The following is a 26,217-nucleotide window of genomic DNA, read 5'->3' on the forward strand; positions in this document are numbered from 1 at the left end:
AGAGGATAAATTCTTTTAGTAACTTCTTGCAATATAGCAAGGAGTTTCCTAATCTCTATCGCTGATAATAATTATTCACACAATTAGCCAGAAACTGCATTTCTTTGACAATTAAAATGCAAAATTGAAGAATCCAATAGGATGCTCACAGCCTATGCAGAGGAGCAGCAAAGCCCACACCTTTTATTTCAGTCTCATGCACCAATTTATCACAGTGCCTTTGTTACAGACAACACATGAATATCAAGGCAATTTTTATTTCTGTCAGTCCTTCTCTGGTCATTTACTTCATTCTTTGGCATAAACTACCCCAGATTTTAGCTCTTCCTCTCAGCAGTTCCTTTCCTCAGACTTGCAGTCACCTCCTGAAGGCTTTTGGTGGAGATCCAAACTCAAGACTACGTTCCCCGAGGAGAAACCAATCCAGGAGACCCCCTTTACCTCATAAGTGCAACAAGGGGTTTTACTTCAGCATTTTATACCTTTTTTTTTCCTTCCCGGGCGCACCTCCAGCACTGGCAGCCTGCCGGGCGCCGCTGTTCTCCTCAGCGCGCTCCCCCTCATACAAGCGTCCCCATCACACCCACAGCCAAATCCTCCTACATTTTGCAGCAATCCTGCACTGACTGCATTGAGCAACTTTTCCAGCAGCAGACACCTCATTACAAAGCCGCTCTTTTTAGCCCCCTCTGAAAAACTCGTGTGTTTTACTGGATCTGGGAAATGGCAGCAGTGTGAGAGGAAGCAGGGCTTTGAGCAGGGACAGAATGATCAGATAGTTTTTATTACACACAGCCCTGAACCTGAGAATAGTCTCGTGCAGTGTCTTAGCTCAGGAAAGCGGTGAGGAAACTGAGGAAAGCTCACGGGTAGCTGTCGCTGCCCTCAGGAGGAGCCCCCCTGCCCTCAGCGAGACAGCCAAGAAAGCGGCCGTCAGCACTGAGCTATGGAAGAAAAAGCCCCGCCAGACGCAAGTCCTCCTCAGCAGCAGCTCCTTTCTTACCTGCAGGCTAGGGCTTTACAGAAGGGGAAGAAAAAGAAAAAAAAAAAAAAGAGAGAGAGGGAGATAGAGAGAAGTGACCTTCTCAAGATGGCAGCCGAGGCCAGGCTCGCCACGCCTCCCCGCCCGATATCCCCTCTCAAGATGGCGGCGCGGAAGGGCCGGCGGCGGCGCGGAGTGCGCCTGCGCGCCGGGCCCGGAGTGCAGCGAAATTCCTGGCGGGCGGGGGGAGGAGGAGGAGGAGGAGGTGGTGGAGGAGGGCGGCTCGGAGCCACGGCCGCTCGCCCCTGGCAGGGACCCTGCGTGCTGTGGCGGCGGCCGGCGCGGAGCCAGACCCCCGGGGGGCGCCGTGCGGGCGGGCTGAGGGCCACTCGCCGCCTCCTCGGGCGCTCGCAGCACCGGGAGCCGCGCCGTCCCCGGGACTCCCTCCCCGGGCGGAGAGGGGGAGAATGACGGAGCTCCAGTCCGCCCTGTTACTGCGGAGACAACTGGCAGGTACCGGCCTGGGGGGGCGGCCGGCGGCGGTGGGCGACCGGGGGGAGACCAGAGGCGATCGGCTGCGGGATGGGGGCGGGGGGGAGCGGAGGACGGCCGCTGAGGGACGGGGCCTGCGCTTGGGGGGCGGGAGGGGACGGGTGTGAGGGGGGAGAGCCCCCCTGAGCCCCCCCCCAAATCCCCCCTCCCGCCGCCCCTCTGCCCAGCCTGGAGCTGAGGGAACTAGGCCGAGGGGGGGAGGGGGAGCTGCCTGGCCGGGGGGAGGGGTGCGGAGGGGCCGACACGGCGGGGGGGTAGGGGGGGGGTGTTAGCCTCCTCCGCTGTCCCCGGCTCCCCGGGGGGCTGAGGAGGGGGAACACAACGGCCCTGCTCGGCCCCCGACCCCCCCCCTTTACCCTTTTCTTCCTGGCAAAGGAAGGGGGCCAGGGGCGGGGGGGGGGGGTTCCGGGGTGTGTCGGTGGGGTTTTGCCAGCTGCCGGAGCGCAGGTTGTTGTGTTTTATATATTTATTTATCTTTTTACACCCCCCCCCTCAGAAACAGTACTTCAGGCCTTCGCACCTTCCCGCGGGGACCTGAGGTGCCCCCGTCCCTCTCCCCTCCCCTCACCCCCCGTGCCCTGCCGCCCGGGGAGGCGGGACGGGAACGGGGAGGGGTGGGCACACGCCGCTTCCCCCTTTGTTGGAGGCCCGGGGGGGGGGGCTGCACCGGGGCTGCCCCCGCTGTGCGTGTGGGGGTAGGACCGCCGGCGGAGGGAGGAGCCGGCGGCCGGGCCCGGGGCCGCGAAGGGCCGGGAGCGGGGCTGCGGACGGGCCCCAGCCCCCTCCCTTTGTCGCCGGGCCGCGCCGCCGCCGAGGGGGCTCGGCCGGGCTCGGTTGGACTCGGGTAGACTCGGCCGGGTTCGGCTGGGCTCGGCCCGGCTCGGTTGGCCTCGGCCCGGCCCCGTTGCGCATGCGCGGGGCGCACAATGCGGCTCCATGTGCCGCCCGCTGCCAGATTTAAAGAGAAACGCGGCCGGGAGCGCCCCCCCCCCCCCCCCCCCCCCCAGCCCCTGAGGCGCGGCCGGGCGCCCCGCGGTGCCTCCCCTCACAGCTCCTCCGTGCCCACATGAGACGCCTGCTAGGTGCACCCAAACACATCCCAGGCATGCCCAGAGGGACAATTTGGGGTGACACGGGGGGTCAGGGGGAGGTTTGGGCAGACATTTAGGGCGGTGGGTTTGGGGTGCAGTGGGGGACCACAGGACCCTGTCAGTGGGAGGGAGGGGAGTTGTGTAACCGGCTCCCTTCAGTTGTGCTCGGTGCTACTAAGGGTGAGAAACTGAAGTATAGCCAGCCACTAGCACAGGAGTTTTTTGATCCCTTTAACATGACGTTCTCTTTCATAAAAACAAGCTTACCTTACATGTGCTCGTGTTCGGGAGTGTAGCCACATACTTCTTGAGTACCTTGGTGGCTACCAAGCTGCTGGCATCTGGTGAGGTGTCCATGTGGTCAGATATGCCAATAACAGTAGGTATAAGTCCTGTAAGGACAGGACAATAACAGGAGGTATGTGCTGTAGTATGGGACAATAACGATAGGTATATGTTCTGTAAGCACAGGACAATAACAGTAGGTATATGTGCTGTAGTATGGGACAATAACGATAGGTATATGTTCTGTAAGCGTGGGCCAGTTGGATGTGGAAGTGGACTTGCACACTCTTAGGTAGACTGCTGTTAACCCCCAAACCTTCCTGCTCGCTGCCTTCTGAAGGTTTCACGTGTAATGGCAAAAGCTGGTAAACTTTTCCAGTTGCCATCTTACTGATTCAGCTGTGCTGACTCAAGTGCTGTAGATGTGTGACATAAAACCCTGCGTGGGGTTTTTGTGTTTGAAGTACTGTCAGTACTGTTGGTATTCTTCTTAATGTACTTTTAAAAAAAAAAAAAAAAGTACTAAGAGTGATTGTGGCAAGTGTTGAAGGAGAGCCTTGAATTCTTCGAGAGTCCTGTCTGGAAGAGTTACTGACCTGAGAAGGACAACCATTTCTTCCTTATTTGATAACCTAAACAGTATCTGAACTGAGCTGAAACTAGACTCTGACACTGCTTTTTCTGATGGCAGACTACTTGAAGTCGCAATGCAGAGACTGAGCTTCATGATGTCTGATCTTCCTACCCTACTGCTGACTGTCTTCTTCCAAGTCTCAGCTGCTCCAATGTGTCTCTTTGTTTACACTCACACTGCTTGTTCTACCTCAAAACAAAAATCAACACTCTGGTATTCTTTCTTCTGGTGGGGCTGGTATTTCAGCCCTTCTGCTACATGCAGCTTTTGCATTATATCGAGTGTGGTGAGTCATTGGGTTGTGCTTAGTGGTTGGGTTTTGGAGGACAGCAGACTGGCAGTGGAGGTGAGGTATGTGATCTAAACTTGTTTAAATTGCTCTAGATCACTTGCTTATCAAGGCAGCTGTATTCAAACCACAAGAGGTCTGAGGTTGGAGCTGTTAGACTTGGAGCAAGTCATCAGGAGGTGGAGGAAGGCTGAAGGGGGGACATGAAGCCCATGCAGTTGTGGAGCAGTTGAGGAACATGGAACTTCTTTAATGAGTGATGAGACCCTAGATAGTTATTCTCGCATTGAGAGAGGTAAAAAAAAAAAAAAGTCTCCAGAGGAGAAAGAAAGGTAAAACAGTAGTCCTCAGAACTGTTGTCTGTTTTGTCTCCCCATATGCTGTGTCTTTTAAAAAAGGCATTATGGGGAAAATAGGTGTCTGTGACATGTACCACTTTAATGAGTTGTTTTAGTTCTTGAAGCCTCTGTTAAAGTGAAGGTCAGCTGGTGAACTTTTTTTTTCTTTTGTCAGTGAGACTTAAAGCTAAGGGTTTTATCGGAGTGCATTAAAGAAACGTGACAACGTAGCCCTAAGATTTTCCAGTAAGTGTATAAAAACTGCTCGCTTCTCTAGAGTGAGCTGGCTTGTATTGTAACTTGAGGAGGTAACTGGTACCACTGTACCATATGTACAACATGCTTGTCCGTGTAAGCAGCACGTTCTGGATGCTGATAATGCTCTAAGAAGGGATATTCAGGAACAGTCACAAAGTGGGTGTAAAGTTAGATGTTGTGGGCTTTTCATACTAAGTAGCTTCAATATCTCTGCGAGTGAAGTAGCCATATTGCCAGGGAATTAGTAACTGGTTTAGTATCTGTGTGCTTGCCCACCATCTAGGCACAAGAACAGTTCAAATCAAGATAGCTGGAACTTCAGGCGCTTTTAAAAAACTGTTCAAAGGCACTGCTGAATGGGGATCTTTGACTACCAAAGGCAGGCAGTGCACTGGCACTAAGAGTGGAGCCCTAGAGGTTTTCCTGTGTGAATGTCTGTAAAGCTAAATGTCTTTTTCTTCTCATATCAACTTAATTGTAAGCTCTAGCAGCTTCTGGGAATCTCTTAAACTTCAATAAACATGTGTTCTTGCAGATGTATGTTTGATCCCGATTTTTGGATCGCTAGTGCTGTGGAAGAGAAGCCATGGCCTACCCATTTCCTCTTATGGATAAGGTGCAAGGAAAATTAAAAGAATGAAGTGCCTCTGAACTTTGGGGGGTGGGGTATGATGGACAGACAGACATGCAGGATCAGGTATGTAGATCAGTATAATACTGGATCAGCAGAGTTTGTCCCCCTACGAGGCGATGGGGTAAAATGTGTTCTCCCTACAGTCCAAATACATCATGCTCTTTAAAAAGAGATGGAACAAAGAAGAGCAGCTTTACACTCTCAGGTCTCCAGATCTGTTGAGCCCAAGGGTTTTGTAGACTGAGGCGTTTCTCTAAATGTTCTTATTCCATCTTTGTGCACAATCGTTGCTGACACAGAGTAGGCAGACTTGTCTAGTTCATCTGGCAAGATCGTGTAGGGAGGATGCAGTTAAATCAGTGGTGTACAGTGGAACCAGAAGTGCGAGTAGTCTGACACAAACACGGCTTGCTGAAAAACAGGGGAATAACCTTGCCCTCGTTGGCCAAAGTTCTGCTGCATTGTATATATTCTCCAACTTAGGATACCAAAAATCATGCTAATAACTTTCTCAAACACGAGAAACACAGCATTGCTTCAATTTCAAGTGTTTATAACTCTCATTTCAAAGCAAAAATGTCTAGTTAAAAATTAACAAATTGGAAAACTATATTAAATACTTAACGTGGCAGTTCAACAGTCTTTTACTTTTGTGGAAAAATCTTGTAGTATGACACTGAACTAGTTGAATTTCTGGCAGTTACACAGGGTTTCCTTCAAAATATTTTAGTAGTACATTCTGAGGGAATTACAGAATTGAGATTGTTTTATAGATTAAAGTTGAGATGGCGTATCTCTTGGCTGGCTGGTAGTACAAGAAGCCTTTGTTTACAGTTGAATACTGGCTACTTTCTGCCTTAGAGTAGGTTAGTCCATGAGATAATACCATCTGAGTGGTACTTACTCAAAGTAATAAGTTGATGCTAATCTTCGTATTAGCTTCCTTGGAGAGGTATGTTTCTGTGATAACTATTCATGATAACACAGAATATTACTTAAGTTTTACACCTGCAGGACCTTGGAGTCTTAGCTCCAGTGTCACTTAAATGCTGTACGACTGCTGTGTTTAAAAAGAAGTTTCATTTTTAGATGAGAATCAGTCTTCATTGCTGTCATGCTTTTGGGATGCGTAGATATAGCATGTGCATACTGATTATGTTAACACTCTTGTAGTGTAGCCCCACTTCATAGCAGATAATCCTGTTTTCTTGTAAGAAAGTGGCTGAAGCATTAAAGCTACCTCGCTCACGCTGGCTTTATAGATAACATCACTGCTAAAAAACATGCATTGTTACAGTGACTGCAGTCTGAACAGCGTGAGCAGCCTGAATTTCTGTTGCACCACAAGTAACACAATGGATGTGACTTGTGGCAAACTTTACTAGCCACACATGTTGGTTTTTCAGATGCTCGTGCTGCATGAATAAGCTGAACGGTGCTTTTTTGACTGCAATCACAACAGCAAAAAATCCAGGGATGCTAGTAGTTTTGGAGAGTGAGGTTTAGCTAAACCTCAGAATGGAGGGGCTTGATGACTCAACCAGCTACTTGAACAAATGAGATGAGCTACCAGTAACAACCTGCTTCAGCACGTTGCCCCTTGAAGGGCTGTCTGTGGTCACAGCCAGTTGGCTCTGGTTAGGTCAGTTCAGTAATCTTTTGGGGAAAGAACCAAGCTGACTGGAAACAGTTCTGTTCCCTTCTCTGCTCCCCCCAAATGGGGCATTGTAATTTGCACCACACTGTGGATGTATCTGGATCTGACAGTGGAATGACTTATTTCTGTTCTGTTAGGGGATACTGGGATGGGAGAGTACTACTGGAGATGTTGTAAAATAAGGAGTGGAAATAATACCTGTTGAGAAAATACTTCCATTAAAATTCCTGATTTATCAGTAAGATTTTTATTTGGAGATGTTAAATCGTCTAAATCCTGCTAAAATGTCTTGCCTTGTGTAACTGTTGATAATAATTCCAACTTCAGTGTCAATGAGTTGTCTGCTGTAGAAATGTAAAGTGTAAAGATTGGTTGTCTTGCCATAGATTACTCTTTATTTTGGTCTAAGAGAAATTGAATTGAGATGGACCAAGTAGAGTAAGTAGTTCTCAAATAAAATATGTTGTGACTATAATGGATTCTGCTTTGATTTTTCTGCATCTCATGCCACTTTTTTATGCAAGACTTGGAACAGCACATGCACATTCAAGTAAGATAGAATTACTTGTGCCCTTTCATGGTTGGTACACATCTCTTTTTCTGAAGTCCTGTTATTATAAGCAGTTTGAGAATGAGTGGACTTTGTAGATGAAACTTGCTTGCCTCAAATAGGCATTCTGCTAAATCTTCTTCCCCTAGTGTGTTTAATGTAATCTTTGTTCTAATCTAGGTGTTTTTGTTTGCCACCTTCGAGGCGGGGGTTTTGTGAAGGTCTTTAAGCATGTGAGGTATTCTGCAGAAGTAAGCTTTTAAGTATTGGTGCAGAGTGGGATGGAAGCATTTAAAAAAATAAAATGCAGCTGTTTCTTTTCAGCGTAAAGATTGGGTTCTGATGAAGCAGAACTTCTGAACTGGAAGGCTGCTGCTGTTCTGAAAGTATGAACTAACCGAATACTGAAATGTGTGTGAAGTCAGATGCCTGGAGAAGGAAGAGCAGGTGCTTTGGGTGAGGAAGGAGGGCATGTAGCTCTTGAAACTCTCACAGTCTCACTTTTGTCCCAGTGTATGGGAACAGAATCTGGTAACGCTTCACGTTGCGGGTCTGTGCTATCACCGTGCTGCACCTGCTTTGTGCTTCAGTTTTCAGTGGTGTGTGGCTATCTGTCAGTAGACTGGTCTTGGCATGATCTGTCGCGTAAGGAATCTAGTAGGTCTGCGCTCTAGGCTACCTACCCTGCAAGTGTAAGTGTTTGTACTTAGTTCTCTTCTCCTTCCCGCTCTCAGGTCCAAGGCACATCAGCTGGAACAGAGATCAGATGTCCAGACCCTGTAAGAACACTAAGTATAGCAATCTAAACAAAATAGGATTCCATAAAAATAACTGCTGTTGTGGGGGTGAATGTTAGCAGTGCTTGTTCTGGTTTAGATTGATAGTAAAGACTCTGATAGAAGCCCTTTGTAAAAGCTTTCCCATGCAGTCTTTCTATGTGTGGTGACTGTTAAGGGAAACCCGTTTTCTTGCAATCATCACACCACCTAGTATGTCAACCCGGCTGGCATTTTAGTTGCCTTGCTCTTGGTACTGATCTGAAAGATGATGCTGTCGAGAGTCAGTTAAAGGCAGATTTCTTAAACAATTCCGAATAACAACATAATTCAAATTCAGGTGCAAACCTGTTATTCGTATGAGTGAGAGAAGAGAACAAGCAGGAAGTGTGTCCTTGGTTTGTACACCAGCTTACACATATGATGAAGAAAGTTTCTGAACTCTTCGGATGCCAGCATCTCCCTATGGCAGTGCTGTGCTACAGCCTTTCTATTAGACTTCATAGAATCGTGTTTTATTCTCGTATGTGAACACGGATCCTAGAGCTTTTCATTCTGTTCAGCAGTGCTGTTCCATAACTAATGCATGTGAGGGTTGTTCAGAAGATACCTAGATGGATTTTTTGTATCCTTAGGCTGTCAGTAGTTTGTAAACAGCTGTTTAATAAAATTTTCCTACTATCCATGGCAAACTCGTCAACTATATGAACGAGTGACAAGTAGGATGACAGTTGCCTTGCAGAATTCTAGCAGTGTATGCGGTAGACATCTGAAGCTCTGGAGGCTCCTTTGTTTGCGAGAGAAATAAGCAATTGTGGAACGTGATTCATCTGACCTGTTTTTGACGTCTGCTTTGGGATGAGATAACTGGAGTCTTGAACTCCTTATCCTGATAAGGTCTCTACTGAATGCTGCCGAGGGAGCATTTCGAATGTGCGTGTACCCACCTCGTACTTCTGTGACTGAAGAGTGCACACTAAGGGTAGGACGAGGGTGGCACTTGTGTTATTACTGAGTACAGTGGGTGAATGTGGCCCCATGCTGTGACTGAGTCTTTGGGCAAACCTGCTGAAGGTGTTCTGGTGAGAAACGTGCTGCTTCTCAGGCGTGACCCTGAGAATCAAGCTTCTTCTGATCCTCTTGACTCCCTGTTTTTCCCATCCTCCCTCCTGCCCAAAGCTCAGACCTTACTAGGACTCTTTCACAGGCTTGTTCAACCTCAGTATTAACCCGGCTGAGGTAACTGCTGGATTTTGGTGTGACTGGAATAGAAAAGCATGCTTCAAGCAGTCTAGTCACAGGAGCTCTTGAGGAAATGGTTTGTTTGTCAATTTCTACCGAAATGAGTGTTCATTGTAATTTGAACACTGGTTATACATTTACTGCTGAGAGTGTTTATTCCAGAAGCATGTTTCAAAGCCTTAAACAGTACTTTGAAATTCAGAGATTTTGATCAGCTGTGGCCCTGGCTAGGAAGTTTATTGGGGCTGAAAACAAAAACCAAACAAGAAACCTCCAACTCTGTCCTCCCTCCTTCCCAGACCTGCTCTCCTGCGTGCATCCTTGGAAGGCTGTGCAGGTGTAGCTGAGGAGACAGCAAGAGGAGCACAATTTGCAGCTGTGGAGCGTTGCGTTAGGCTGATGCCCTGAGCAGCTTGCATGTTGATGCTAAAAATGTACCAGAGGAGAGCTAGGGCTGTAGAAGGCTGTGATGCTGCCCTCCTCAACAGGGGACAGCACGTGGAGCACTGCTAATCAGTTGCCAGGCTGAAGTTAAGAGCCAAATCTAGAGATGCTACTGAAGTGGTTGGTAGAGATCTCTCCTTAGGGCAGGTTTGTATTTACTGCTTTGGTCTCAGTGCAAAATAAATAAAAATGTCCTTAGAACAAAACTGTTCTGTCTTAACTGCTCTCTGGTTTGTCACTGCCGGAGTGGCAGCCAGGAATGCGTGTGCATCATGTGCTATGTTTTGACTGAACTTCTTGGATGAGCTCGTGGAGCAAGACCGAACATGATGAAAGCAGATAACATGGAGGGCTCTGGGAGCAAGTCTGTATGAGGAGATCGTGTTACTTCAGCAGTATCCCAGCACTGATCTTCTAGATTCAAAGTATCATACGCTGCATACGTAGGCAGAACGAAGAGTCTTGAAAATCATACCTGACCTCGGTTCATCTAACTGTGGAAGTCACGGTGTGGGGTATGGAGGAGAGGAGCCTAGGAGGGTTTTCAGGCTCACCAGCTGGTGCTAAAAGCTCCTGGACTAGCGCTGAGGCTCACAAAAGGCACCCAAGAAGAAGCAAGCCTAATCTGTAGCTAACTGAAGCCTCTGGTACGTCCCATACCTGCCTGTGCTGGGAAACGGCTGCGGGTCAGGGAGATGACTTCTCTGGAAGCCTCAGCTGGGACTTGGTCTGTCCTCATTTTGTTTCTGCTTTGGTCTCAGTCCCCTGGCAGCACAAACCTCAACCACTGTGCAGCTCGCTGAGGAGGCTGCTATTTAAAAATACTGTAGAAGCTTGTATTTCTGAAAGCTTTGTTTGGTGGTGTAACATAACCTCGGCAGTGTTGGTGTGCAGCGGTTGGCAGCCGAAGCGTCAGGCTGAAATGCTGAGATGCCGCACATAGCTGCTGCCTGCAGCCACGGGGCTCTTTCTGCTTAGTCACTTCTGTTGATGCTGTTGCTTTTGGATTTCTAAAAGTCTCCTGGTTTCAATAAATGCAGCTTTAGCGAGTGTGGAAACATCAGTAGCTTGGTGTAGACTGAACACAAACTGGCAGCATGGCATAGGGTATGGTATCGGCTCCAGCTTAAGGCGATGGGATCTGGTTCTGAGCTAACCCACCACGGGAGCACCGGGGTGCTGGCAGGCGGTGTGAGAAGCCAGGCGTTCGGCATTAAAGCCTCTTCTGGACTTAAACAACTCTGTCATGGGCCTGCTGGCATCTCCCAAAACAGGTATTGATTCAGGACCGGGACTAAAGGAACCGACAGCCTGATTTACGAGCAGCCACAGGATTCTTTTCCCTGCGCGTTGCTGCCTGGCAGCTGCCCAGGCTGGTGTGCGCTGGCTGTCAGCTGCGGCTTGAGCTGCCGAGGACTCTACCTGAGGGTGCTTCTAGAGGGAATGTAAGAAATTTTCCACTGGGAAGAAGAGTTTCTGTTACATCAAACTATCAGAAACGCAGATAATTTTGAACTAAATACTAAACAGTAGTGTACAATGCATAGCAGCAAGTAACCTGCACTGAAGTTTGAGCGTGGACGTGATGGAGATGTGTTAGTGTGCACAGATTTACACTGAAAAAGTACGGGATGTCTCCAGTTAAATAAAGGTATTGCAGAGAAATAGTGTGTCGAAAAATAACCTGGAGGGACGCGGTTCTCTGTAGGTGTCTGACTTCTTGGCTTTTCCAGGACTTAGAGCCCAGCCCTGCTCTCCAGCGGGGCTCTGCAGAGGACCTGCACCAAGTGCTGATTCCCTCTGCCTGGCAGGAGGAGGGAAGTGAATCCTTTGCTCGCCATCCACGGGTTTGTCTGGGAAAGCTCCCTCCCATTCAGTCCACAAGCAGTTAAGTGTCGGGGGTGGTGGGAAGTGACAGACGGAACAGGTGTCTGCTCTGGGAGCAGTGTCAGTGTCACCGCTCCGCCTGGCAGCAGCCTGCCGGAGCCTGGTGCCTATGCTCATCGCATCCTTGCGTGAGCTGTGGTGTGGGTACGTGGATTGGGGGAAAGATTTTGCTGCTTTGTGAGCCTTAGCTCGTGGAGAGAGGTGTTCCTACCTCTTCTGATAAGCAGCGATGGCTCTGTCCAGGAAAAATAATTAAACAAGGCTTCGGTGTTCACAAGCTTTAATGAGTACTAGCTCGTAACTGTCCACGGTAAAACAACCAAGGACGATGATTTTCACATCCCAGTGCAAAACTTGGCTGAGCTTTCCTTTTTTTGTCTGCTAACTAGCCGTTGGTGGATGTTCTGTTTAGCATAAAATTAGCTTTTCCATCCAGACTGTCTAACTTGCTTGTGGTAATGCTGCGTGCCTCTACTGGAGAAGGTGCTCGAGCTCATAGCCATTGTTCTCCCTCACGCTGAATTGTTTGTGCAGTAGCTATTTAAACCGTGCTTCGGTATTGCTACAGAGAAAAGAAAACGGGAGAATTTCTTGCAAGCAGAGGCTGATGCCACCTCCAGTAAAAGAAGTAACATCACAATTTGCTTTATAGGTGACGTCCCCTAAGCAGATTTTCCTAATCGCTGCCACCGAGGGTGTTTGTCAATGGCTGTCCCTCTCGTACAGCTTAGAGGTTTCTGTGTTACAACAGTTGGTATCCAGCAACCTTACTCCTTCTCACAAGATCTCTTGCCATACAGCGCTGCAAGGTCTTCGGTATGAGTCAGAATGCAAGAGCTGGCTTTCATTGGGAACAAGTATGTGAAAAATGCTTCAAAGGAGCTAAGGATTAAAAAAGCTGTTATCTGGAGGCTGAGACAGATATAAAAAGAAATGGAAGTAGCACAAATCAGGAAAGAAGAAAAGATGTGCCTGCTGGACTTTAAAATAGTGTGGCATGCTGAATACTTCAGCATTCAGAAGCATCCTTAATTTTCCACTTTTAACTTTTTGTTCAGCGTTATCACTGACAAGTGATAACTGGCAACCAGTAAGGAAGCTAAATGGGAACAGCTCTCTGTTAGCAGTTTACACAGGAAACTTGCCATAAACTGATTTCTCCCTCTGGAGATGTAGAAATGAGGGAACTTGTTTTGGAGGCTTACTTTCAAATTTGAAAGTCTTAGGATGCGATACTTTAAATCTAACATCTGCACTTTCTGTTGACTCCTGTAGTTGTGCTGGATGTTCTTCCTGCATCACACTACTCATACCCTAGTGGGCAACTTCAGCATCCTGAACAGAGGCATTAGGACAAATCCTTTCTTTTTGCACAAGCAATAGACAACTTCTAATAAAACCCCATGAGCAAAAGCAGATCATGTTCAAGTATTAATGTCATAGATCATTTAATATCTGGTACTGAAGGAATGTCTGTAGCAGGGAGGTGATAGGGGACTGGTGAAGCACAGTATTTTTTTGGGTGGGGTGGGCTTGCTCTTCTGCAGCAACTGCTTCTGACTCCACGTGACATGCTTATTCTCTCTGTCCCTTTAACCTAAAATTGGATGGGATTGTTACTCAAGCTTATGCAGTTGTTTCAACAAAGGCTCTGAGATCTCAGAGGGTGAGAACTGGCCTGCTTAGCAGAGGTGTGGTTGTGCTATAGGTTTGGGTTTTTGAAACTTGCATCTCGGTTAGGCAGCCTGTGGTATTACCTTTGTTTTAGGCATTGTTTAATGAAAATATGATGTGGTTCAACACTTCGGTCTGTTCTGTGCTGCAACTCAGAGCGAATGTTTGACTTCATCTGTTGACTGAACCACTGCTGTGTAGGTTCTAAGAAAAGCCCTTCCAACATACTGCCAAGAAATGAAACATTTCTTGGGATTTTAGCACTGACTCATCTGTGTGGATAAACTTCACTCAGCCACTGGTAATTCAGAGTCAAGTCAATATTACTGCTATCCACCTCCTCAGGATCTCGATCCTTCGTATGAGCTGAGCGCTCTTAGTGTTTGGACTTACTTGTCTGTATAGAGCTTGAATTGATTGTGTCTTTTTTTAAAAATGCTTTGAATAGTTTAATTCTTAATTAGAGCAAACACTGACTGCAACCTTATGGACCACTGGGTTTGGATGTAATGGTAGCCTCCTTTCCGTAAAGGTACGAAGCTCTCACTTGAGGTTCTTCTCTGTGTAGCTGAGGGCATTACAAGGAGCCCTAAACTCAGGTCTGATACCTAGAAACCAACACGAAATACAGCCGTTGCTATGCATTTTATGTAGAAGGAATGTATATAGACTAAGTGAGGGGGATACAGTGACCTCTAATGGGGGCTGTGTGATGCCTGGCAGGATTTAAAATGCATGCAGTAGCAGCTGTAAAACAAAACGAACCCTGATGTCATATGGAAGACAGACCAGTTGAATGAATAATTTCTTCTCCCATTCCCCTATTCTAAATGCCGAAGATCCATCTATCATGAGTTTGTACTGTTCGAAATGCTGTATCAAGAACTTAAATTTGGCATCAGTTGGCATTTAAATAGGTGTCTGACCCGCAGCAATCAGCTGAGACATTCTTTTCCCTACCCCAACTTCCCTCTTTAGGCAGTACTCATTTGAGGTGTTTCTTCCCAGATCTTGTGCTTTTTACTGGAGCAGGCTGAACACAGTTGGTAGAGTCTGTATCCAGGCCTGACTTCTGCATTGCTATTTCCAGATAACTTCCTATCTGGCTGTAACTATATGAAGTAGCTTACAAACTTAGAATCCTGTTTTGCTTATCACTAGTGGATAAAACTGTAAAACAAACAAATGAAAAACATAACAAGCTTATCTTCTAGGCTCACTTCTAATAGTTCAGAATTTAGTAAATTATCATCTCTAAAATGCACTGGGCACGTATCTCAAATCTTTTCAGAATCTGAAAAGAATCATTTAAGAGACGTAGGATGTTAGTTTTAAATAAAGAATATGTGACTCTTTTCTTCTGTTAACATTTTTCTAGACCTAAAAATACACTTGAGTTTAATCTGGCTGCTCAGGGTTCTTGTGAAATAGTGTGGCTCTTTAACTAGTAGCAAACATGTGGCTTTTCTTCATTTGCATGCACACCTGGTGGCAGCTAGTTTAGGAGAACATGTCTGAAGGTGCTGAGTACAGCTTGGTCATCCTGCTCCCGATGCACTCAGCTGATGGTGTGAGTCAGGCTGGGTCTCCGCTCTGGCAGCATGCAGCTGTACGTGGCAGGGAGTTGAGGATACTCATCCAGATCATAAATCCATCAGTAGACACCAGGTTGCTGAAAGTCGTGGGGTTTTTTTGGTCACTACAGAGGCATGAGCAAAACCAGCGAATAAATACAATAGGCACCTAAAGTCACTCTTAAATTCTTTTTCCTACACAGAGCTCAACAAAAATCCAGTGGAAGGCTTTTCAGCGGGCTTAATAGATGACAATGATCTTTATCGATGGGAAGTCCTTATTATTGGTCCTCCAGATACACTATAGTAAGTACTGCTACTTATATAGAAACTTAAGTAGAACTCTTATTTACTAGTTCTAGCTCTGTCTAAGTAGAGATGACCTAAATCTTCCTTCGAAGTTAGGTAATGCTGTTTAGTTGCTAGTAAAGTATTTGTAAATAGCTGAATTTGCTATGAAGTTCTAAACCTCTTTGCTCCCCTGGGAAGCTGCAGCACTGATCCTGTTGTGCACTTGTGTGGAAAAGAGAGAGGATAGGCTATGCTTAGGGGCAGCTTGGTTTCTGTGCATTGAAGTAAGGCAGGTGTAATTGCTTGCTGTCACTGCTGCGAGGCTCTAGCTTAGCTGATAGCACAACTTCAAACCATTCCAACTTCATGCTGGCCACTGTAGGAAAATATTTGAGAAGGATGCAGTTTGGAAACTGCAGCAGGCCACAGAACAAGCCTCAAGTCCTTGCAGTTTGAGATGGGTCAACCCTTATAGTGATCACTGTTTGCTGAAGGAGAATTTCCCAGTGTGACCTGGAGTACTTTAACGCTGATCAGATTTGTGTTGTAGGCAAACCTTGCATGGTAGGCTTCAAAAAGCTTGAATCTTTATCCTTGCTCCTAAGGGCAAGATTCTTTAATGGACGCTTGCACAAAAATGCATGCAGTTCACAGTGTAAGTTCTTTTGCTGGACTTGAGTTTGCTGCACTTGTGAAGCTACACACATATATATGTGTGTATATATATATATATATATGTATCTGAAGCACTCCGGCACATGCAGTGCAGTAGCCTTTTAGAAAACAAAAAAAACAAACCTCTGGCTAATTGAGAGAATAACTTCTCTTTCTCAGAGGTTGCATATGATCATTTATTCTAGCTCCTGGGAAAAGGTTTTATGCCCTGAAAAGGTCAGCTAAAAGTGTAGCTCTCAAAGATGAACTCTGTTCTCCTTTATTAAGCTGTTCCAGTAGTAAATTACTGATACAGAAAGCCTTTTAGTGGCATTTACTCGAGGTCAATTTTAGTTCCAATATCAAATCATTGTATACCTTTGTCTGCAGGCTTCTGAGAAAGTAGTTAAGCACAACAATCAAATTGCTTTGGCTTCTCAAGCTCGCTACATTGTGATTCTCAAGTCTTGCATGAGAGGAATTCTCCAACTTGTGTTGACCTCTTTTTGAACAGTGTTGTAGTGGCTACGTTATATTCTCATGGCCACTATAAATACTGTCAGTAAAGACATTGCTTTTAATTGACCTTTTCCTTATATGTTTAAAATTGCAGTAGCATTTTTTTCCCTACTTCAGTAAGGTGCTGAGCTTGTTTTGAGGCTTGTTAGATAGCAAGCTCTCTTCTGCTCTAGTCCTTAGCCACTTTTTGTGTTGTAAACTCAGGAAAACTAGACTTTAGACTTTAGTGCATGATGCTACTGATAGAGGCTCCTTTATCAGAAATATTGCTAAAAATGGTACTGGTCTCTCTTGATTGACAACTCAATTGGATACACGTTATAAATAAAGTTGTACCTGGTTTGTATGCTGTTGATGAGGGGCAACCAGGTACCGCCTGGTTTACAGCCTGGATTTATTATCTGCTCCTTTAAGAAGGGAAGGTGGAACTCTTTTCACTGTGAAATGTAGAATTTAATTGGTTTGGGGCTATCAACAAATGTAATTTAACCTTCCTTTATCTTGCCTAGAATGGATGTTAAAATATCTGGTGTTTCTGGAATTCTTACCCTTCCTAGGAAGAGTAATAATTCTTTGGAATTTACATTCCTGAAACTTGTTAAAAATGAATACTGTGGGTTCAGATCCCATCAGCTGCTCTCATTTTAAAAGCCAAGTCATTTAGATATAGTGTTGTTTTTTGAGACACCTGCTAGAATTATACATCTTCTTTTATTGTTGGTGGTAAAAACTTATTTTCTCAGTAGCCTGTGAGCTCTGGATGCAGGCTTCTACTCCATTATGAACAGAGAAAAATAGATGCACAGAACAGCTCTTTCTTACTCCAATTCTCATGGGAGTGGCTGTTGAGGAGTAGCTTGTCATACTGCATATCTCATGCCACCTTCTTTGGAGGTTATGTTCTAGTTTTGTAACGTCTGCCTCTGCAACTTCAAACTTGGTAACAAACTTCAGTTACAAGAAATGGTTATATTTGCTAAGTATTCCATCTGTAAGACTTCCTTTGAGTACAGGCCTTCACTTTTCTCAGAAAGGAGTATTTCTAGGTATTGAAACCTAGCTACTTAAACTGTTACTTCAGTTAAATGTGGACCTGACTTTATGCAACTCCCACATAAAAACTGGATGTCTCATTTGTTGTTGTTCTCCAGTTTAGTGGGTAAATGTAATGCTGAAGACTTCACTGTTGTGCCTGAGTCCATTTAGATGAGTATTGAAAAGGTATTACTGGTAGACACGAACTATAAAGCTTTCTGTAACTTTTCACTGAGGCTGATACTGAGAGATTAGGACAGAGGTGTTTAAAGGAAGAATATAAACAGATACCTGTGGGGCTGTACTTGAGAGTTATTGGCAATATTTTTGTTGTTAACAAATGTGCTGGGAGGAAAAATGAGTTGTAATTCCAGATAGGAAAAAAGTGACAGGGAATTCACTATGGAATATCATTCCAACTTTTTAAAAAAACAAACAAAAAAAGGCGTTGGGGAGCTGGCAGCATCTTGTGAAAGGATCTTCTCAGTCTAGAAACTCCTTTCATTGCCTATGGGAATGTTGGTACTGCTAATTAACAACATGTTAAGCTGTATGAGGGGTGAACGTAGAGTTTTTGGTGCATCAGTAAGTTCCAGCCTTCAGCTTAAGCTTACAAGAAACTCTACTAAGATATTTTTGATTCCCCAGTGAAGGTGGTGTTTTCAAGGCTCATCTTACTTTTCCAAAAGACTATCCACTGAGGCCACCAAAAATGAAGTTCATCACAGAAATCTGGCATCCGAATGGTAAGCAATGTCAAAGTTTCTGCTTCTTGCAATTAAGAATGAAAATATGAGCAAGACAAATGAATACAATTCTGTTTGTGTTAGAGGTATTAAAATATTTGTCTTTCTTATGCGAAGACAGCAATAACTAAACGTGGAAGAGTTTGTAATAGTGCTGCTCTGAGAGACTGCTCCTAGAGTATTTTTCACTAGCTTATTGGATTCTTGGTAACTGTTCTGATTTTTATATATTTAAGTGCAAAGTTCCGGTCTGAGGAGAGAATTAACTTCTATACTTGCCTTCTGTTATACCTTCAAGTGCTTCATTTTTACTGTATTACCAACTTGACAGTTCAGTGTAGAAGGCCCAAGGTTGTCCTCCTTCAGTGAAGCATGGAAGGAAATAACAGCATCTCTTAGTTGCTCCAAAGATGACTCTTCCTAAGGTTTCTTTTATTTCTAGTCTGCTGGACATAGATGGGAAGGTGAAATAAACTGGAAGAGGGTTTTTACTGGGAAGTAGGAATGTTTTTTAGGTTTTAAGTCGCTGGTGGAGATGTAGATGTTGAAAGCTGGGAGGAGACCAGCACACTGCTCCTGTCATAAGGGAATGTGAATGTGTTGGTGTTATGTCAGTTTCAGCTCTGGAAATGTCAGAGTACTTGCAAGCAGTTTCTGATTCTAGCAACTTGAGTGATATTCCAATACATTGCAGTAGTATCCAGCTGATGCTTATGCTGTGGAAGAAGTCATCCTCCGATTTGTTAAACTTTAACAGGAAAAAAAAAAAGACCTTCAGTGGAAGCCTAGTTAAATTAGTTTTGAGAGTTGTTAGCCTGGTGTTAAAAAATAATTTCTTCCCACCCATGTATTGCCTCCTCCCCCAGAAGTCTAGGCACAGTAAGACTTCCACCAAGCCTTGTTTCTTAGAGATTGAGCTCTGTAACATATAATTACTTTCCTTTTTATAAACTTTATTTCACCAACATGTTTTTAGGCTAGCTGGAGTGAAGGTTAACGGTTCCATAAGTATCCTGAAGAAATGCCAGCGTGTTGTTCATTACTGAAGTATGCCTCGTTCTATTTTGTAGTTGACAAGAATGGTGATGTCTGCATTTCAATTCTTCATGAGCCTGGAGAAGACAAATATGGCTATGAAAAACCTGAGGAACGCTGGCTTCCTATTCACACAGTGGAAACTATAATGATTAGTGTAATTTCTATGCTGGCAGATCCCAATGGTGATTCTCCTGCTAACGTTGATGCAGCGGTAAGATTTTTTTATTCTTAGCCTGCAAATTGTCATTAGTGTAGAAACAAACTTGAGATAGTATTTTGCTTCTACTTTGACAAACAGTACAATAATTTTTCAGGTGAACTTTGTACAGCATGGACTAAGGCTACCTTTTTGTTGCGAAAAGCACTCATGTTGTGAAATAGAATTTCCAGCTAGCCCTGGTAAATGTCTTAGAGAATGCAAGGGAGAGATGCTGTCAAGCTTCATAGGCAGTGGTTTGATTTCTCCTGTGCAGTAATGCAGTTACTTGTAGTAAATAACTTGAGCACAGATGTATTTGAGTAGGCCTTGGCTGCTTTGGTCTCATGGAAGCTGGCTGTAAAATCCTGTGTGGTTATATGTGTGTAACAGTTACAAGTGCTGTTAAGTTTAACTGTGGAAATAGCCATATTCTAGAACCTGTTTTTGTTGGTAATACGTTATTTGTATAAATTAGCAACATTTTGTCTTAATGAATCTATTAATGGCTTAAATAACTCACTTTGAAGGGAAGGAGAAAATTTAGTGGGGGTACCTCAGTATAATTTTGTTGTGACTTTTTTTGTATTTACCTCTTTAAAACAGTCTTAACCTGAACATGGAGTAAAACTGTAGGGTTGTCTGTGCAGGTCTGCTTGGAGAAAATACTTGAAGGCTTCACTGGGCATCCGGCCTTTAAGTCTGGTGTTGTCCCAGACTTGAATGCTTGAGCAAGGGAGAAGGGCACAACTTACAGTCAGAGGCTGGGGTGAATCTGCAGTGAGGATCCTGTCATAAGTGTTTGCAGGAGTTCTGTGCAGCAAGCACAATGTTTCTGGAGCATGGCCTGTGCTGCGTGGGTGTATAAACACAGCTATCGGATCTCTAGAAGAGCTGCTTTTATAGCAGAACAGCAATCAGACTAATAACTGTTTGCGGTGGGGAGGGAAAAATTCTCATTTCTGGGGGAAGTGGGAGAACAGACTTCTGGCCCCATTCATCTGAGAGATGCTAACATAGTTACTTTCCTTTGAATTACTCTTGAATTGCAGTACAGAACTGACTAATACATGCAACGTGGTTGAAAAAGAAGTTCCAGGTTTAACTGGAAGAGTAAGGAAAGGGAGATAGCAATTGGAAGACACAAAGTTTTCTAGAAGCATGTTAACTTCCTCTGTCAAGCTAGCTTTTCCTTCCTAAGGTGGGCAGGAGTTTAGTTTCTGGAAGCCTTTCATCTGCTGTGCTGTTAGTGTTTCCAAAGGTGGTTGAGCTTTGCTGAAAAATCGTGTGAACAGTCTTATGTGGGGTAAGAAAAACAAAGCCGCCAGAAATTGTAGTGAAGAATTTCCACATTTAATATTCTTTTGTGTTGGACCTCCCCTTCTCTCAACACTTGTGGAAACAAATATCCAGGACATGTGGATGTTTTCTGTTGGCATACTTGAGAGCACTGGAAGGAGCGAGTTATTAATGAAATGCTAAAAGTACCAATAGAATTCCTCAGCTTACGAACTCGTGTGTTGAATGTAGGTGACCTAACTCTGGAGAAAGCTTGTACTTCTAGTATACTTATCACCAACTAGCATCATAAGTTTTGTTTTTAAATCTTTCTATACTGTACCCCACTCTCTATCAGATGCCTCAGGAGCAACGTTGTACATGAGAGCTGTCTTAGAGACAAAATTATGCATTTGTTTACTGGCTGGTAAGTTGGTCCAACCTTAGGGTAAAGATTGAAAATGCCTTAAGGAAACAATTTTCTTTTACCCCAGCCTGAAAGAACAAAACTTTAAACCAATCTCAGACTAAAGACAGTACCGAGGCATGACTGATATAACTTTGGATTCCAGTAACTCTTTTTCTGACTGTAAGATGTTAAGTAACTTTTAAATTTAGTGTGCTGCTTCAGCAGCTTAGCATCTCCTGCTGGACTGTAGATTGCATCCCCTCCGTGTTAACCAGAACATCCTCATCAGGGTAGTAAAGACTTGGCGGCTCATGTCCTCTTTTCTGGTCTGCTTATCGAGGAGTCTTCTAGTTTACTGCAGCAACAGTATTTGGCAGTTACTAAAAGTTATTTTGCTCTCCTTAACTTCTAGTCTTCAGTGAATCTAGAAAATGAGGTGTTTACAGGCAGGTCATGGCAGTAAAGAGCAGGGGGAATAGCTGCTTCCTGGAAAACTGAAAAATGTGGGTTGGAATACTCTCTTGGGGTGGGGAAAGTGAGGGACAGGAACCTGAGTACATGCTGTGAGAAGCAGATGGAACTAGTTTGTAACCTGAAATGAGAGTTTTGGAGAGTGTTGTCAAATTGGGAACTTAACTTGGTACTTAATTCTGAACACTTGTCTCATAGAACTACAAATAAAGGGTAGGAAAACAAAATACCAGGAGTCTGAAGCTAGGAAAGCGCACATTCAAAACTTTTCTTGGCCTTAAGTACTCTTGTGTAAGCTGTCCTGTGTCCCCATCCAGGGAACCACGTGCTTCAGGATTAATTACTGAAAATGGAGAACAAACTAATTAGTAGCCTTGTTTGTGCTTTCTTTGGAAAGATAAAACACGCTGGGCTTTCCAAGATGTTGACTGGTTAGGTGAGCGTGGAGGTGGTGAATGTTGGTGGATGTACCAGTTATCCCAGATTTCTCTCTTGCATGTGCTATGGCCTTCACCCCTTGCGGGGGGGTGGAAAGGTGTTGCCTGCCAGGTTACCTCAGGAAGAAAGTGTGATTATTTTTTTTTCCCAACCCCATAAGAATGTTGATAATATATTTAAAAAAAAAAACTTACAAAGAACCCTGTATTTCATAAAATATTTCCTGTCACTTCCTTGCTGAACTGTAAGGCTGTAAGGCAGCAGACAAGATGTGAACCTGTGTCTCAGTGTGTGCTAACTCCTGTGCTTTCATCTGAGTGCTTCGTGAAGCTGACACAAAATAGCTTAGAGTGACTGCACTTCTTCCTGTGAGGTTTTAGTGATACTATGGTTTGCACATCTCTGGGTTCAGACTTATCTCTTGCCTATCTTCATGTTCATCTTTGTTCTTAATCTGTGTAGTTCTGAAATCGAGTACATGTCCCGGGGACCATCTCCGTAGGTATGCTGAGTATTCTGTTAAGGTCTTCCTTGTGGAGATGATACTGTGCAGCTGCACCCAACTAGGAGTTTTTTCATTCTAAAGATACTGTTGTGCCTCTTCTGAATACTCTGACTTCTGTACTTCTATCCTGGAGTGTGCTAGCTAGATGTAGAGAGTTGAACTGTCCTAAAAATTGCAGAACTACTGGCTCTACAGTAGCTGTGTGCCTTTTTGTTCATCACTGCAGTTCAAGCCAGTTCCTATAACCCATAACAATAGCTTGTGGTCTGCAGTTTGCTTCTGCTTGTCAGGCTGAAATAAATGGATTTCAGCCCAGGCATTGCAAAATGCTGGTAGCTACTAGATTAGTCTTGGGGAATGCCTAAAAGCCAAGGGGGGGGAGGCTAAATCTTCACTGTCTTGTGAGCAACTTGCATGAAAACCCAGAGCAAGTGTTCAAGCCCTGAATGTTACAGGTATTTAGTGAATAGCTCAATGATTGTAAGCAAACTCAGGTGTTGACTAGATGGTAAATGTCTGAGAACAAACACCAAGATTCTTCCTAGAGCTTGTATATGGTTATAGCACTGACATCTGAAAGCTGTCTATTCAATTACAGAAAGAATGGAGAGAAGACAGAAATGGAGAATTTAAAAGAAAAGTTGCCCGCTGTGTAAGAAAAAGCCAAGAAACTGCTTTTGAGTGACACTTATTCAGCAGCTAGTAGCTTCACTTTTTTCAGGGTAAGTATCCTTTTCAAGAAGAGTTAGTTTACCTGAGTTGAGGATTTTCTAAGTGTTGCTGAGTTCAGTTTTTTCTCAGAAAGGAAAAAAATCTTCTCAGCTGCTTGGTCTTAGTGGAGTTCTTTGGCTGTGTGCAGCCAAATGACTTCATAGTTAAAGCAATGCTTAAACTTCCTAGTGCAGTAACAGCCCTTCTGCCTAGATTGGGGAACTTCTGAATAGAATAAATACAAGAGTACTAGAGAAGTTGCGATTCCCTTCAGCAGTATTCATCTTGCTTCCCTAATAGGACTTAAGGATTACTAGTGTTGTACTAGAAAGGAATACTCATTCCTTCATGTTCATTATTGTGAAGAATGCTTTTTTTGGAATATTAAAAACATCCTGTATTGCTACCTTAAGTTTATATGCATGTATGTGGCACTTCTCTTGCAGTTATTGGTGGCGTGTTGCTTGCTTTAACTAAGCTTTTACTGCCATTGTTAGGAACTATTCAGATAAGATTGTTTCGGGTATCTATGGGACTTTTTTTTTTAACAAAGTCTGCTAGTATATCAGAAAGAACTAAGTTGAGATATTAGCCATAGATTATATCAAGAAAAGTGATATTCTCTTCAGCAGCCCCAGAATGACTTTCTCACTTGGGAAGCTTTAGGAATGGTTTCAGAAAAAGATTCTGCTTGAAAACTGAACTAGCATATCTGAGAACCTGTTTAAGTTTTCATGTCAGAGTAGCTGATGTGGTATTTACACTCTTTCACCCTAATAAAATGAATTCCTGATTCCAGATGCTTACTGTAATTTGAACAATCCCATCTTCAGTGTTTTTTTTTAAACAATAAGTACTCATAGAAAGTGCTGTATTAAAATGTGGCCTTTAAATATGTGGCCTTTGGGTACTTTAATCTTGGTACGCCAGAAAATTCAACTAGCTAATTTTCCACTCTTGCTTTTTCAAAGCAAAACAGAACTTCATGTTGAAGCTGCCCTTTCTTAATGGTTGGCTTGGCAAGTGAACTATTCTAACCCATTTTGCTGGGGAAGCCCAAAAACATGTAATACTAGAGTGCCCATATAAAACTTGGGGGGGGGGGGGGGGGGGCGGGGAATATGGTACTGTGTGTTGTACAGAAGGGTTGTGCTGTCTGGACAACTAGAAAAGCTTGTCAGATGTTCCCGCTACTCAGTTTTTCTTCACCAAGGTTGCATAGGAAGTATTTGCTTGCTTTACACTCTTGGTCGTACTGCTTCTGGGAGGAGTCAGGGTGTGTATGTGCTCTGTGACAAAGTAGTACTGCAGCATCTCTCCTGTGAAGAAATGCTTTGATTGAACTGAACTCTCTCCAGAATAGAGAAAGCATGAGAAGTTCATAATTCTGTCCAAAGACTAGGCAAAGGAACTGAATGGCTTATACAACTGCCCTGAACCAGAGTGTAATAGTTTGTAATGTAACTGGCAGTTCTTCCTTAGGGAATAACTGAGCAATACTCCAGAATATCCTGAATTAACCTTAACTCTGTTGCCATGTTAAACTTGGCCATAGTGACACAATGCTTCTGACAAATACTAAGAAATTGGTTGTAGTACTTTTTTGGAAGGCAAAAGTTTTTCTTAAATCCTGTTGACTCCTAAGTAAGCTGTGGGTGATGAATTGGATGAGAAGGGGCTTTGTAGCTGGCTTCAAACACTGCTTGGTGCTTAATGAAGCACTGCTGTGCCACTTTGTACCGTACTTCGCTGTTGAAACAGCATCCATCCTTCACAGAAAGTGGTGCACAGAAGCTTCGATGAAAAACCTATAGGTGTTTAGTTTTGTGTGAATAATCAAACCTTTACACACTATGAACTTGGCAAGCAACACAAGTGACAGGAGCCTGAAAGACTGATAGTTGGGCTGAGTCGCACAGTATGCTGAACCTAACTCGAGTCTTTCTCAGGTGATGCTTTTGGATGTATGCATCTTCTGTATAGAGGTAGGTAGACTTCTTGAATAAGTAATAAGTATCTTCCTTGAGTTTGAAACACTAAAGTTTTAAAAATAATTAAGGATCATGAGTGTTTTTATTCTAATAATTGTGATTTCTTTGTAGGTCTCCAATTGAGAAACATGGCACTGTTTTTTTCCTGCACTCTACCCACCTATTGCTGGACTTCTGTTGTTACGAGTTGGCAAACACTGGCTGGAACTGGGCTGCAATAAAACATGCCAGTTATCAATGCTGACAAGAGCCTAACAAGTGCCAACACAAGATGATTACGCATTTTGAAATCTAATGAACTGCTTTAACCTTCAGGAAGAATTGTAAAGATGTGTACATAGCACAACATGATCCGGATAATATATATACTGTTCATGTACATCCACAAATACACATTGTACCAAATAATGCTGTCTGTAGTTAGGAATAGAATCGTGTAAATTCTAAAGATTTTAGCAGGTTTTTCTTTCCCTATTCATTGTTTCCTATCAGTTTAAAAAATCGAAACAACAAACAACAACTTGTGAAGCATGTCAGACTAAAACCAATTAGGATTAAAGTCTTTTTTCCACTTTAATTTTCCTTTGACCCACTGAGGCTTAATTAAAATCTCTTGCTTATTGAAGTTTAGTATCTCTTTTGTTTTTTTGGAAATGTGCTCCCTTTTATTCCCTCATCAGAACTTAAAATTTTCCTAATTAAACCTGAAGGGATTTGCTATCAATTACTTGTGTCTTCTTTTATGATGACCTTTGTAGTCTCAAAGGTGCTCTTTTTTCCTTCAACCCTCTTTTTTTAAAAAAAACAAAAACAAAAACAAAAAACCCAATTGCACATGCTTCTTGAATTGGGTATAGCAATAAAACTGGCCATGGAGCACCCTTGAGCAGCCTGCTGGGTTTTTCCCTTCCAAGGGACTTGAGTGTTTTCATTTGGAAGTTGAATTGACTAAGTTAGTCCAAGATGGGATGAGCTGCTTTTTTTTAATGGATGACTTTTTTTTTTTTGCCTTTTGCATTGCCTGTTTGTGGGGTGGGGTGTGTGAGGGAGACTTGTTTTATCTCAAGG

General features: G+C 43.9%; 1 protein-coding gene across 3 annotated transcripts; it reads left to right on the top strand.

Moving 5' to 3' along the window:
* Positions 1-1,192: 1,192 nt before the first annotated feature.
* UBE2G1 (ubiquitin conjugating enzyme E2 G1) lies at positions 1,193-25,774 on the top strand. 3 transcript variants are annotated; one of them, XM_035559198.2, is made up of 6 exons: positions 1,202-1,495; positions 15,071-15,173; positions 18,015-18,112; positions 19,183-19,361; positions 23,046-23,169; positions 25,261-25,774. In XM_035559198.2, exons 1-5 carry the CDS (start codon positions 1,450-1,452, stop codon positions 23,130-23,132), a joined length of 513 nt encoding a protein of 170 aa, XP_035415091.1. In that variant the 5' UTR covers positions 1,202-1,449; the 3' UTR covers positions 23,133-23,169; positions 25,261-25,774. The 3 variants fall into 3 exon arrangements, with proteins under 3 accessions (XP_035415092.1, XP_035415091.1, XP_035415093.1); XM_035559200.2 differs by having other exon boundaries at positions 1,468-1,495; positions 18,020-18,112; XM_035559199.2 differs by lacking the exon at positions 23,046-23,169 and having other exon boundaries at positions 1,193-1,495.
* The last annotated feature ends 443 nt before the right edge of the window (positions 25,775-26,217 follow it).

This window comes from Cygnus atratus, chromosome 20 (assembly GCF_013377495.2).
Source record: "Cygnus atratus isolate AKBS03 ecotype Queensland, Australia chromosome 20, CAtr_DNAZoo_HiC_assembly, whole genome shotgun sequence".
In the NCBI taxonomy this organism is placed as follows: Eukaryota; Metazoa; Chordata; class Aves; order Anseriformes; family Anatidae; genus Cygnus; species Cygnus atratus.

What these genes read in the sequence shown, in the direction of transcription:
- UBE2G1 (XM_035559198.2), top strand. Translation starts at nt 1,450, where the DNA reads ATGACGGAGCTCCAGTCCGCCCTGTTACTGCGGAGACAACTGGCAG. An exon ending in ACTGCGGAGACAACTGGCAG is followed by an intron (nt 1,496 to 15,070) that starts GTACCGGCCTGG and finishes TTTCCTACACAG; the next exon opens with AGCTCAACAAAAATCCAGTG. An exon ending in CTGCTAACGTTGATGCAGCG is followed by an intron (nt 19,362 to 23,045) that starts GTAAGATTTTTT and finishes ATTCAATTACAG; the next exon opens with AAAGAATGGAGAGAAGACAG.